The 13,287-nt window shown below is 38.7% G+C and overlaps 1 protein-coding gene across 1 annotated transcript in view; it reads left to right on the top strand.

Annotated features, from left to right (window-relative positions):
• BMX (BMX non-receptor tyrosine kinase) overlaps positions 1–13,287 on the top strand; it is a 1,099,638-nt gene that overhangs the window by 375,776 nt on the left and 710,575 nt on the right. The window contains exon 4 of the mRNA XM_044072793.1: positions 6,378–6,459. Within this exon, the coding sequence (XP_043928728.1) occupies positions 6,378–6,459 (82 nt within the window). The remainder of the gene's footprint in view (positions 1–6,377; positions 6,460–13,287) is intronic.

Genomic DNA, 13,287 nt, shown 5'->3' with positions numbered 1-13,287 from the left:
AGGACAAGAATAAAAGAGAATTTATCTTTTTCCTGGTAGTTTCAATGTGGCTTTGGAAGTTAAGAGACTGGTCTAACCATAAACATAAGTTTCTATTGGGCAACCATTTAGATCTGTGGTGATGAGATTCTTATGAGTCCTTGTCAGCTTTTGTGAGTTTCCAAATATCATATCTTTTCTTTTAGATGGGTTTAGGAGTAGTGTATTGTTGTTTAGCCAAGAATTAGGGGAATGATGGTCAGACTGAATCTGTTTTTGAATAGTTGAATGTGGGAAACTGGACTGAAGAATGACCATGTCATCTGCATAAAGAATAATAGGAAGGTTAGGGAGATCAGAGAGCAGCTTGTTAATAAAGGATGAAAGCAAAACAGAGGTGAGTATGGATCCTTGGGGAACTCCTCTAGTAAGGGGTGCTGGCAGCAGTGGGGAATGGGCCTAATTTGACTCTGAAATACCTATTTGTTAAGTAATGCTGGAATCAGGTGACAGTATTGGGGATAACCCCTATTCGTTGCAGGGAGTGAATGAGCAGGAAGTGCTCAATAAGATCAAAACCTTTGGTAAGGTCAGCGAAGAGAGCTCCTAAAAGGTTTGCTTTAGCCGTGTTGAGAAGGATCTCATCTGTAAGTTACCATAGTGCTGTCATTAGATTCTGACCAGCCCACAATCCGTGCTGTTTAAAAGTGAGAAGGTGATACTGTTGGATGTAAGTGGACAGTTGGTTGCAGATTAGTTTTTCAAGTATATTCCAAGTGTAGGGAGAACAGAGATAGGGCAGATGTCAAATGTATTTACTGGCTGAGGCTGTATGTGACAGCATCTGTATGTAAACATCCATAAGAGGTTATTGAACACTTACATCCCAATTATAACACAACATCTATGCCTTTTTCCCATCTTACTGGCCATGGACAGTTTGTACAGCATTTTCATGACACTCTATAAAGGATCATGTAAGAGTCTTAGCTGACAATTTTCTGTATACCTCCTGACCATGTATGCTTCTGCTTTATATACCACTATTTTTTTTAGATATTGCATACAATTTGCACAAGGTTAAACCAGGGGCCACTGCTATTAGTAATCCTTTTATGGCAGTCCTTCACATTTCAGCTAGATCCATTACCTATCCTATTTCAGTCCTAAGTACAATTCTCTCAAACATGTTTATACCCCTATTATCTGAAAAAAAATGCTTTCATTTTTGCCATTGTACCAATGTGCCCTTCAGTTATGCTGAGCAAATAACATTTCCATATTGCTTGTGCCATCAGCACAAAAATCCCAGAATAATGAGAGCATTTTCAACTTCTGCTACACCCATCTAATTCAAAGTTATTTTCATCTCAGAGCATGGATTTAAGTCCTAAATGTTGTAAAGGTATCTGCAAATACTTTAAACTATGGCAACCTTGATGTTGCACTCTTCCTGGATCTCGCAAAAGCTTTTGACAATATGTACCACACTAAGCTTATAGAAGCTCTTATCAACCTTGGCGGTACAGACAGTGTCATGAAGTGGTTTTACTACTTAGAGGACAGAGGGCAGTTGGTTAGATAGAACAGTGCTATGTTCCAGAACCTCTAAGTGGATGTCAGATTTCATCAGGGACCTGTGTTGGGCCCACTGCTATTTAATGTGCTTTTAAATGATGTAACTAATCACTATGAGGATTCATAACTCATTGAAAATGCATAGGACTTTACTTTCAGCCAAATACTCAGGTCTGTAAATTCCAGGCTACAAGCCAATTTCATCTCCTTGCAGCTAACTACCAGAAAAATTAAGTTGATACAGTCAAAACCTTATCTTTAGATATCCTCTACTTACCAAAACCCCACTGAAGAAGCTAGCTCTACAAATCTCCCTGATTGTATATACAACCAAGGAGATAGTACAGACAAAATATTTATTTAACAAAATAATAGGCTATCAGAGCTCATCTCATAATTGCTCTCATCTCTCCAAGATATTGTACATATTATTACAAGTCTTTTCCTATTACTCCACCACAAACTTGTGAAAGCCTGAAGTAGAATAAGATGGTGCTACAGCCAGTCATAATAAGACCCAGCACTGCTTTAATCTTAAAGTTCACTAGTTCACTAGTTCACTAACTAGAACTTTATAATCATTTGTTCCTGGTACAGTTAAAACTGGGACACAACTCTTATGTTGAGATTGTTGATTCCTGCTCACTGTTGTTGATTTGAGGATTCCTCTGTAAGAATGTGGATGATCAGTTGTGAGGCTAATTGCCACCGGACAAAAAATGGCAATGTCACTTACCCAGTATTTGTCAGAAAATGTTGGAGTCGCATTACCCCACAACCAGGATATATCTTTAAAAAATGTCTATAGTGCTACCAAGATGGCATATCTGTAGAGTGGGCACATCTGCCAAGCTCTTACTTCACCCATTACAGCCACTTTGACAGAGTATACCTCAAATGTCAGTTCTGATCAAATGAATGAATACATAAATAATAACTACAATAATATATTCAGCTTACTGTCAAACAACACATAAACCCATGCCACATCCATGCACATATACATACATACACACACACACACACACACACACACACACACACACACACACACACACACACACACACACACACACACACACTTGCAAGTACATATGCCAACAATGGATGGACATTTATTGTCTGTGTATATGTCACATGCCTAATTACTATCAAATGAGTGAATAAATGTGGAAGTAAAAGGTGCGGTAGTATGTTCAGATCACTCCTCCCATCATATATTGTGCAACCAATTTCACCATCTCACAGATTTCAAAACCAGAAAACACTTCACTGTCACAAAAAAGTCTGACAAAGTGAAGTATTTAGCAGCTTCTAAAACCATTCAAGAGGGAAAGCCATCTTATGGCCAGTGTCAGTGTCTAAGTGTTATGCATCTTTCTAAGCTGTAAAACACTTTACACTCCTACACAACGTTGTTTCTTTCTTTGTTTTTTTTTTGTTTTTTTTGTAACTTATAGTACCTTGGCATAGTTAATGTTCCATATACTACATGTGTTATGTACTGGGTCCTCCAGTCATAACTATGGATGTCATGATTTACGTCTTCATCCTCAATTCACTTCATTTGGAGGGTACATTTCTTGACATTCATGTTTTGAACATATAACAATCTAGCTATCATCAGAGTTTCAGACTGTATATGATTTAATGAGCTTGGCTCATCCAGTTTATTACCAGGGAGATTTACTTGAATGTGAATTAGCATTGATGATAAGTGACTTGAATGCACATACTGGCTCAGACAGAACAGGATATGATGACTGCCTTGGCCCACATGGGTGAGGAAACAGGAAAAAAGAAGGAGAGGCCAATCTAGACCTCTGTCTAGCAAATGGCTTGATGGTGGGCAACACATGGATCAACAAGAGAGACAGTAATAAGGTCACATACAAGAGTGGCCGACATGCACCTCAGGTGGACTTTCTACTAGAAAGGAAAGGGCAATGAGATAGAATCAGCGATTGTAAGGTCATCCCTATTGGTTCACAGCCACAAATTGGTTGCCCCAATCAGCTGTAAGTAGTGGTCACAGAAGGCTCTAAGGTCAACTGAGACTAGGCTAAAGACCTGGAGTTGAGTAGAGAGAAAGTACAAAAGTTCAATGAGTTACTCAGGGCTCTATCACTTCAGGAAGAAGAAGAAATAAGTGGAGTTGAAGAAGAATGGCAGCGCTGCAAAAGAGCTTGTATGAGGACTACTAAACAGATATGTGGCCGAGCCAGGTATGGAAATAAGGTACATAAGGAAAGCTGATGGTTGAATACAGAAGTTCAGGAAGTCATCAAAAGAAATGAGGAGTGCAGGAAAAAGTGGGAGATAGAATAGAAGGGCCAGGTTAAGAAGGACTACTGGTTTGCTTGCAAAGAAGCTAAGAGAAGAGTTGCAATAGCAAAGAACAAGATATCAGAGGCACTCTACCAACTTCTGGAAAGTGACTTGGTAGATGGCATAACAAAACTCTTTCAGGTTGTAAGGCAATGACAGAAATATAAAGAAGATAGCTAGACACCCTTCAAAAGGGATGAAAGCCATACCATGCTCAACAGCCCACAGGAAATCAAAGGCAGATGGAAGGAGTACTTTCCATAGATTTTGAATGAAGAAAATCTCTCAGAAGCTGTACTGCCACAGACACAGCCTATGATGAAAAAAGAGGAGGAACCCACTATAGAAAAGGTAAGAACAGCACTAAGGAAAATTAAGTCAGGGAAAGTAGCAGGTTCAGATGAGGTCACAGCAGATATGATCAAGATGTTGTGTGAGATATAAGAGAAATGGTTTCTAAGGATACTCAAGACAGTATGGAGAGAAAGGTGTATCCCAGATGACTAGAAAATAAGCATACTAGGGGACATCGACAACTGTGGGCAGTACAGAAGTATCAATCACCTGTCCACTGCATGAAAATTCTGGAGTGGATAATTGAACAATGAATCTGCAGAATAATAGAAAGTAAGATAGAAGATGAGCAGTTCAGATTCAGATGAGGATACAGTACAACTGACCCAATGCTTGCAGTGAGACAGATAGCTGAGAAGAAGCTAAAGATGAGGAAAGAGTCCAAATGGACATTCCTAGAAGTGGTGAAAGCATATAACAACATCCCAAGAAAGCTGATTTGGGCAGTCCTGCATTGTTTTAAAGTCCCAGAATCAATGGTAGAATTAGTGCAGGCTATGTACAAGGATCTGTTGACTCAAGTACGAGCAGCGTTTTGTCTCACAGAGGAGTTCCCAGTAAGAGTGGGTGTACATCAGGGTTCTACTAGTGATGGACTATATTAGTAAACATGTCAGAGGGGACAGATCAGCAAAACTGATGTATGCAGATGATGTGACATTACAGGTAGACTCTGAGAAAGAATTTCAGCAAAATGTAACTGAGTACAGATAAGACAGTTGTCATGGCGGCAAATGGAGAAATCAGAAGAAGCTGAGAACTGAGTTAGAAGGAAAAATAGTGAAACAAGTTAACAGGTTCAAGTAACCAAAACCATCAACCTGTTCCATGAACTAGTACTCATTATAGTGGTTGTTAGACCCATCCTGTGTCCAGATGTCTTCCTTGATTTAACAACTTCATGTATCTGGGAGGGGGTGGCTGAGGAGAAGAAAAGTATGAAAGTGGAAGTCAAATCTAGAATCTGAGGGTCAGCGGCCAAATGGTGCAGAGATTCAGGGGTAGTGTGTGACAGAAGAAAGCCAAATAAGCTGAAAAGTAAGATATACAAAACAGTAGGGTTTCCAGCACTATTGTATGGTACAGAAATCTGGGCAGTAAAGGCAGAGCAGTTGAGGAAGATAGAGGTGCTGGAGATAAAATATATGTCAAGGGTGGTAGGATGAACACTGTGTGCCAGGTGAGGAAATGAGGACATCAGTGCACAGGCCAAAGTAGTTCCAATTACAGGAAAGATCAAAGAAGACAGATTACTGTGGTTCTGGCACATGTGCGAAAAAGCAGAAGCCAATCTGCTGAAGAAAAATATTTGGGACAAGTAGGAAGAAGGCAAGAGGAAGCAAGCATGTCCATCAAAGAAACTGATGGATTATGTGAGAGAAGACCTGGGTCTGGGGTCAAATATTGTGTTCTATTTTTGACATTATCCTTAGACATTGACTTGTAAAACTAGCATCCTTTGATAAAGGCATGCCATGCATGCAGATGTCCATGCCGAAACATATCTAATCTCATCATTTTACTAAGTGAGTAGCATCCCAGAAGCACCATTTATTTAGGCGGCATCAATTCATCCCTTCACCCTCCTTCTCTGAGTCAGCCTCTGTCCTAAAGATGCACCACCCTTCTCACATTCCTGTACAATCAAGCTTCCTGGAAATAGTACCCAGCTGTATCTAGTGTTCCTGAAAATGATTATTCCATTTCATTTCCAGCAGATCAGTCTTTTTCAGTGGTTTGACTACATTCTAAATACATTCATTATTCCAGAATATATGTAACTGTATATGACTTCTTTCAATGCTATATATGGCTAAGGGCAATTTCTAGTTCAGAATCATTTGTGTGGTTAGACATCTGCATATTTTTAACCTATAAATTTTATTTACTGTGATGATTGCTACCATTAACAATATAGATTATAAAAATAGGATATCATTTATAATTTCTTTTATAAACTAAACTGTACATTTTTTTCACTTGGCCATTTGTTGTAGAAAAGCCAGTAGTAATACAGATTATATGCTTTATCACATTCCCAATAATAAGAGGCAAGTATAAAGCAGGAATAATGAATTGTATTTTGGTGTGATAACTGAAAAGCATAAACCATACAACTGATTTCTTTTAAATTGCAGATTGTATACAGTAATGGAATTCTATATGTTTATGCTAAAAATGAAGAACGTCAACATGCATGGATGCAAACATTAATGAAAGGTAAGTTTAGAAGGTGGCATCAGTTTATTTTTGAATAATAGTCATAATGTACATTACTGGAAAAAAACAGAATGTACACATAAAACAGAAACTCTAAAATGAGTGGCTCATTTCTTTATCTGAAATTTACCATGAAAAACACAGAAAGGCTACAGAGTACATATATCATACACAAGAAATGTGATAGTTACTGATTCATATTTCGACATCTGCATAGTCAGTCATACAGATCAAACAGTGATGTATAAATCACATAATACCTTTTTCCTCCTATTTGTATTTTCTTATACTTTTTATGACCCTATCCCCAGACAAAAGCTGGGGTACGTGTTAATATTTTGCTTATTTCTGTTCTACAGTGTAAACCAGACATTATTTGAACTAAACCATCATGAATGTAAAAGTTTCCCTTACTGGACTATTGTTGTTGTTATTTCAGCATTCTATTTCAGGTTACACCTTTAAAACAAGCAGTGACTGTAAATTGTCTTAAAATGGACTAGCCTTAGAATTAAGTATACAAAATGCATGCTTGAGTCTCATGGCAATAACATGAGAATTAAACAAACAAAAAATGAGCAAATATATAGATCTTGTTGGTGTGACATAGCACCTGTATGAGCCTCAACAATGAATATCTAACATGAGCATGTTATTTGAGCTCACTCTGTCAAAGAAAGCATGCATTGCCTTGCAGACTTAAGTCAAAACTCCCATATGTAGCTATAAACTTTTCATACCATGCATGCTTATTTACTATCCTCTTATTACTTTCTGTTCACCACAAGTGACTCATCACAGACCGTTGTAGATTAACCTGTTGGAGAATTTCTTACAGTTCTGCACTATATGATAGGAAAACATATATTTATTTTTTATCAAAACACCTAAGTTCATAGAAATTCTTCAGCCATTTAAAGATGAGTCTTTTATAATACAATATTTTCTGTTTTAACTTCACAATCATGTAGTGGACATTTTATTCAGTTTTAAGACCAGCTATGATGAATTCAATGTACTTTCAAATGAAAATTGAGATTGTTTGCAAAACTTAATGCAAGATACCTGTGTATTATCAGCACACTTAACACTAACACATTTCCAGCAAAGAGCTCCATGTAGCGAGAGAGAGAAATTACAAAAACAGTTATCTTGCTTTCTATTTCTAATTTCTGAACACTGTCAATAAGCTAGTTATTCTGCTCATCAAACAATGAGTAATTGCCATTCGTGTCAATGAGATTATAAATAATGACACTGTAGTGTATGGAGTGTGGTGATTATGCTCTGATATTTGGAAAAAGACAAATCAGTTAAGCACTACTATAGAGCAAGACCCAGTCATTACAAATGTTAAGCACCTCCTGCGTAACTTGTTAAGGTCAGGTCTCATGCTAGGCAGACAAATATGCCAGGACTTACCAGAAAATTACAGCAGTGGAATAAAAAAAGAACAGATTTGCTTCTGCCTGCTGACTGTACCCATAAGGTGTCTCTTCCTCTTACAGACTTAGAAAGTAGCTAGAATTACAGGATTTGTGTTCATCTGCATTTTCTGAAGTGCACAAAGTCTGAAACTCAAATGTATGTCATTATTTATTGACTTCAATCTCCAGTGATTTTTCTAAAAAACAAAGAGTTTATGAGGAGCAGACCAAACATATGAGGGAAAATCTGGACTTTCTGCAAAATTCTGGACATTAAAGAGGCATGGCAAGGGGAGTGTAAGCATAAAGAAAGTGTGTTACACTGTCTTTCTAACAGCACTCACTAAGTGCTAAACAGCTTTTTAAGCATTTTTCTCCTGGAACTAGCAGTAGATGGAGCAGATAACACTCCATGCATTGTAAGGAATTACAGTCTGGTCTCTGATCATACTCTTTAATTATTTGTACTTGACAGGTATATTTCTTGGCATGCATATCTTGAACACATAATAAACTGTTTATGATCAGTGATTTGATCATAGCCTTCTATATTATCCACAGTAAAAAATATTTAGAGAAGTCAGTGTATCATATGGATACACATAATACTGACCACCTCCACCTTAGAGGTCATTAAAAGGTGGTTATATCCTAATGGATCTGTGGTTTATATACTTTTGATATATGTCTTTTGAATCTCAGCACTTTTCCTGATCACTGAAACTAACCAGAAGAGTATAATGAAAGCAACTGTGCAAAGATGATATGCTCATCATTTAGTTATATTAGTGAAATGACTGTTTCAGAGGAAATATCCCTTTTTCTCTGATCTAACAGAAAATTACATTTTTTTTCTAAACTTCTCTAAGAAGTACTAACTTTAGATTTGATCATATTAGTTTTTTGATGTTTTGTTTTGATTCCAGCTAAAAAAAAAAGTGTGAGTTTTTGTTTTCAGAGTACTTTTTAATTCCATTCTATTCATTGAATGTTTTTTTTTTTTCAGGGAATTAGCATTTTCAAAATGGTCAATCACAAATTCATACCTGGGGTAGTGCCTCTATCCTTCATGGACAGGGGCAATCTATAAAATCAGTAAAATACTCAAGACATAGGCACAGACTAATGGTATTCTCCTGGCCCTAGGGGCCATTTACTGAGTAAAATCAGGTTATATTGGCTAGGTGTATAAAGGCTCTTGAGCCGTTAACCTAGTAATCTCCTATTAAAAATAAACATTGCTAGAATATGAATTATTTAATCTAACCTTTTTAATGTTTACTAATGAAACATTTTGGACTTTGCTTTATGATCAAGTAAACAATAATAAAAATTCAGATTTTGTGATGATATGCACATGACTAAAACAGTTTAGACAGAACATGTAAAAATATAATAGGTATGATAGATTCTTAACACATTGCTACACCAATTTCAGAAATGCTAGACTTGAACATACCAAAACGAACAGTTGTCACATCTTTCTCACCTCCTATGCTACAATTAATGAGTAACAGAAACAAAACAACGGCACCAGATAATGTCCCAATCCAGCTCCAAACAAATATTTAAAAAATCCAAGCAAGCAGGGGACCAGCACAGCATATACATAAAACTGTTTTTGAAGATCAAATAAAAAATATAAGAAGTGCAAATGCTTTCATGTAGTACTGTTATGCTTCATCAGACACAACTAAAACATTAAACACTACTTTTTTAAAATAACATCCATCCAATCATAAATAGGGACTAACTACAGCTAATTAGTCCCATTATGGTAGCATTCCTAAAAATACAACATAATACTTGCATAAGAGTACAACAAATAGTGTAAAAATTCAAATTATTGCACAGTATGGTGGCTCTCTCCTAAATTGTGATCCACTTTGGTAACAGAGTCTAATGAAAACATTCATTATCAGTGTGAAGATTGGGGAAAGATGGGCGAAGGCTGCCAGCCTAGTCAAATAGAATTGGATACATAATTCTATAATTTGTATAAATAAATGTAAAATGCAGGCTTGTGTTCTTAAATGAAAGAAAACACTGTAAAATGTGAACTTCAAGATTGTTGCAACATTGCCATCTGCTGTAAGGAAAATCAAGCCAAGCATTTCAAATGTTCTTTGAAGTTACAATTATCTAAAAAAAATGATGCTGAAGCATCTGGCTGAACACATTCTTTCTATTGTCTTAACTTAAGGAATAATTGTTATAGTATACATGTGAAATTTCTTTTATTGTTGCAGTTTCCTGAGCAGGTGTTAGCTTGCTAAATAATGCAGTTTGTTTGCCTGGGAACTCTAGACTAAGTGTCAAGATGATGCAATATGAATACTGGGAAAACCCAAGTGTCAAATGATGTAATTTGGGAGGGCCTAAGCAGAGCTGTTTGTTAGTGTTTTAAAAACTATTGCTCAGTGAGAGACTGAAAGCATTTGTCTTGGACCATCAACCTCAGAACTGCTTGCTCTTTATGTATGTAAGTAGGATTATAGCACTGTGTTTTCTCTTAAGATTAGAAAGTTAGATTAAGTGTTTTTCATTGACATCAGACCTGTCCTACTGTATTCTACTCTGAACTCTTTGATATCTCTGTGGTGTAATAGTATTGTTTAGTCTTTTAATTATTTATTATTAAATATTTAAAAAACCTTTACCTGCATCTGGTTTGTGTAGAGACAAGTTAGGTTCTAGAGTATATTGCACATTTATAGAGGTTATCGTAATAAGCCACTCTAATAAGCCTTAAGACTGAATAGTCACATTACCAATTGGATAATAATATTGCACAGTAATAATTGGACACCCTTTCAAGGGCCTTTGGGTTGCTGATAAATTATCAAGCTGGTGGTGGCAGTAATTACTACTGTATAGTCTGGGTAAAGGGGCACAACTGGAGAATCTGTGTCAGCCTTTCCCAGGAGTGTCTGTGAAGTTGTATAAATACTTATCTCAAAGTGTGTGTGGTGTGTCAGCTACCTGGGCAGGGACACGAAGCACTGGTGAGACAGAGAGGTACTGGAGGTTAGCTTGCCAGCTAGGCTGAGATCTGGACCCTATAGCTGTGCCAGTGGGGAGTCTTATTGGGGACCTGGAGAGCAAGGGAGCAACCAGCCCAAGACTGACTGTGATCTCTGTGTGCACTTAAGGGAAATTGTACTTTACTGTGAGTATTTGTTATCCTTTCCTCTTCTAGGAGATGCCCTCCCTGGTATTAGTGGTGAGGATTGAGGTTCCTTGATTGCTGGACCAGGGCATGGTCATCACATAGTGTTGGCAGTGGTTGGGATAAGATATCCTCACATTTGTTTGGCAGTGGTGTGGGTAGAGTGAATCCTGTAGCATATGTACAGTGATCTCTGAAAGTGTTTTGTACTCTAAATCAGCCACACAGAGTATACTCAGAGTTCAGATCACAATTGTTTTATTTCTTTTGTTAGCTTAGTAAGTCAGGGTGAGCAGGCAGCATGTCAGCACAGGAATATGGAAAGCTGACAAGGAGCCAGCTGGTGGAGATGTGCCAGGCTAAAGGACTGTTGCATGGAAACCTGACTAAGGCAGACCAGATTGCAGCCTTGGTTACAGCTGCATCAGAAAACAGCATACAGAAGGACAATCAGACTGGCAGTGGAGATACAATATCCTCAAAGTATGGACAGCTCAACTTTTCTGCGAAGGACAATTGGACTGGGAGTGGAAATACAATATCCTCAAAGAATGGACAGCTCAACCTTTCTGCAGTGGACTTGAAAATCCAGCTGGAGCTAAACAGACTTGAGTTGGAGGCCAGGTGTTTGGAGATAGAAGCCAAAGAAAAGGAGCGCCAGAGGAAGCATGATTGGGAAATGCTGACTCTTCGCCAGAGTCATGGAGGTAATGGGGAAGGGAGTAACTCAGCCCCAGAAGCACAACAGGTCAGCAAATTTCTTCTGCAATTTAAAGAGGGGGATAATGTTGATAGTTTCATTCACATCTTTGAAAGGGTATGCAAACAGTATAGTGTTGACCAAAGGCTCTGGGTATGGTTCCTGACCCCCTTACTCCATGGGAAAGCTGTAACTTGTATATCACAAATGCCTGACTCTGTCTGTTTTGATTATACTGCTGTAAAGAAATGTCTGTTACAATGTTTTAAGCTAACACCTGAAATATATAGGAAAAAGTTTCGTGAGTATAGATGAAAGGCAGATGAAAATGTATGTGAATGTGTTGTTGAACTGAGAGCTTATTTTCATAGCTGGGTGAGTGGATGTCAGGTCACCACTTTTGAAGGGCTGGCAGACCTTTCGGTGAGGGAACAAGCCCTTATCGCTTTGCCTGAGGACATGAGGATCTGGTTAGCTGATAGACAATGTGCTACTTCAGATGAGTTGCGAAAGGAGGGAGACCTATACCTGACCAGCAGGGCAGCCTTGCACAGGATGGGGACCCCCAGTACTGCTCATGGTCTAAAGGAATCCATGGTGGGCAGCACAGACTGCCCCAACAGAATCTGCCAGTAGCAGGGGAAGCCTCTAGTCCAGGTACACATCCAGGAGCTAGGGTTAAATGTTTTGAATGCAACAAGTGGGTCATGTGGCATACAGGTGTCCACAGAGGCAAGGTGGGGAGCAAAAGGTGAGGGAGCCAGTAAGTGGGAAAGACAAAATGCCAACAGTAGGTTGTCTTGGGACAACAAGGGTACCAAACTACCACCAGAGGTGATATCCTATTGTAGTGAATGGCAAAGAGGCCATTGCTAAGAGAGACACAGCCTCTGATATAACCATTGCAAAGCTTGCACTGGTTACAGAGAAGCACTACATGCCTGGGCAGTCTACTCCAGTCAGGGCTTTAGGAGGGATCCCATTCCAAATACCTTTGGCTAGGGTTCACTTTGACTGGGAGGGTAGAAAAGGAAGCCAGCAAGTAGGTGTGTTTGAGGACATATCTGCAGATGTCCTGATAGGGAATGATTTTGATAGTGCAGTACCATGCACTTGTGCAGTTGCACGCAGTCAGACTTGGAGACAAGCATGTAAGTCTAGTAGCCTGGGGGAGTCCCAGGCAGACTGCATACTTGCAGCCAGGACTGCTGAGGTGGTTACATCAGGGAGGAAGCTACTCTGCAGTAGTGAGACTGAATGTGAGCCACAGCTGCTTGTGGGTAATGATGTTCCCTTGGACAGTGTAACGGCAAAGGTAGAGGTGAGTAGTAGTACACAGGCTGACAGTGAGGCACCACTGTCAGAGGATGCCAGACTTCCTGTGGAAGGGGAGCTTGGAAGGGTTACAAGGAGGGAGTTGAGACAGGCTCCGCTGTCAGACCCTATATTGCAAGGCTTGAGGCAGGTAGCTAGGGAGACGCCTGATTCTCAAGGAAAGGAGGAATTTGTACACTGGGACAAAGGGTTACTAT

Source organism: Protopterus annectens, chromosome 5.part1 (genome assembly GCF_019279795.1).
Source record: "Protopterus annectens isolate FY-2018-M chromosome 5.part1, PAN1.0, whole genome shotgun sequence".
Taxonomy (NCBI): Eukaryota; Metazoa; Chordata; order Ceratodontiformes; family Protopteridae; genus Protopterus; species Protopterus annectens.
Note: the sequence above shows the minus strand (reverse complement) of the source record. Positions and strands in the feature narration are given on the sequence as shown.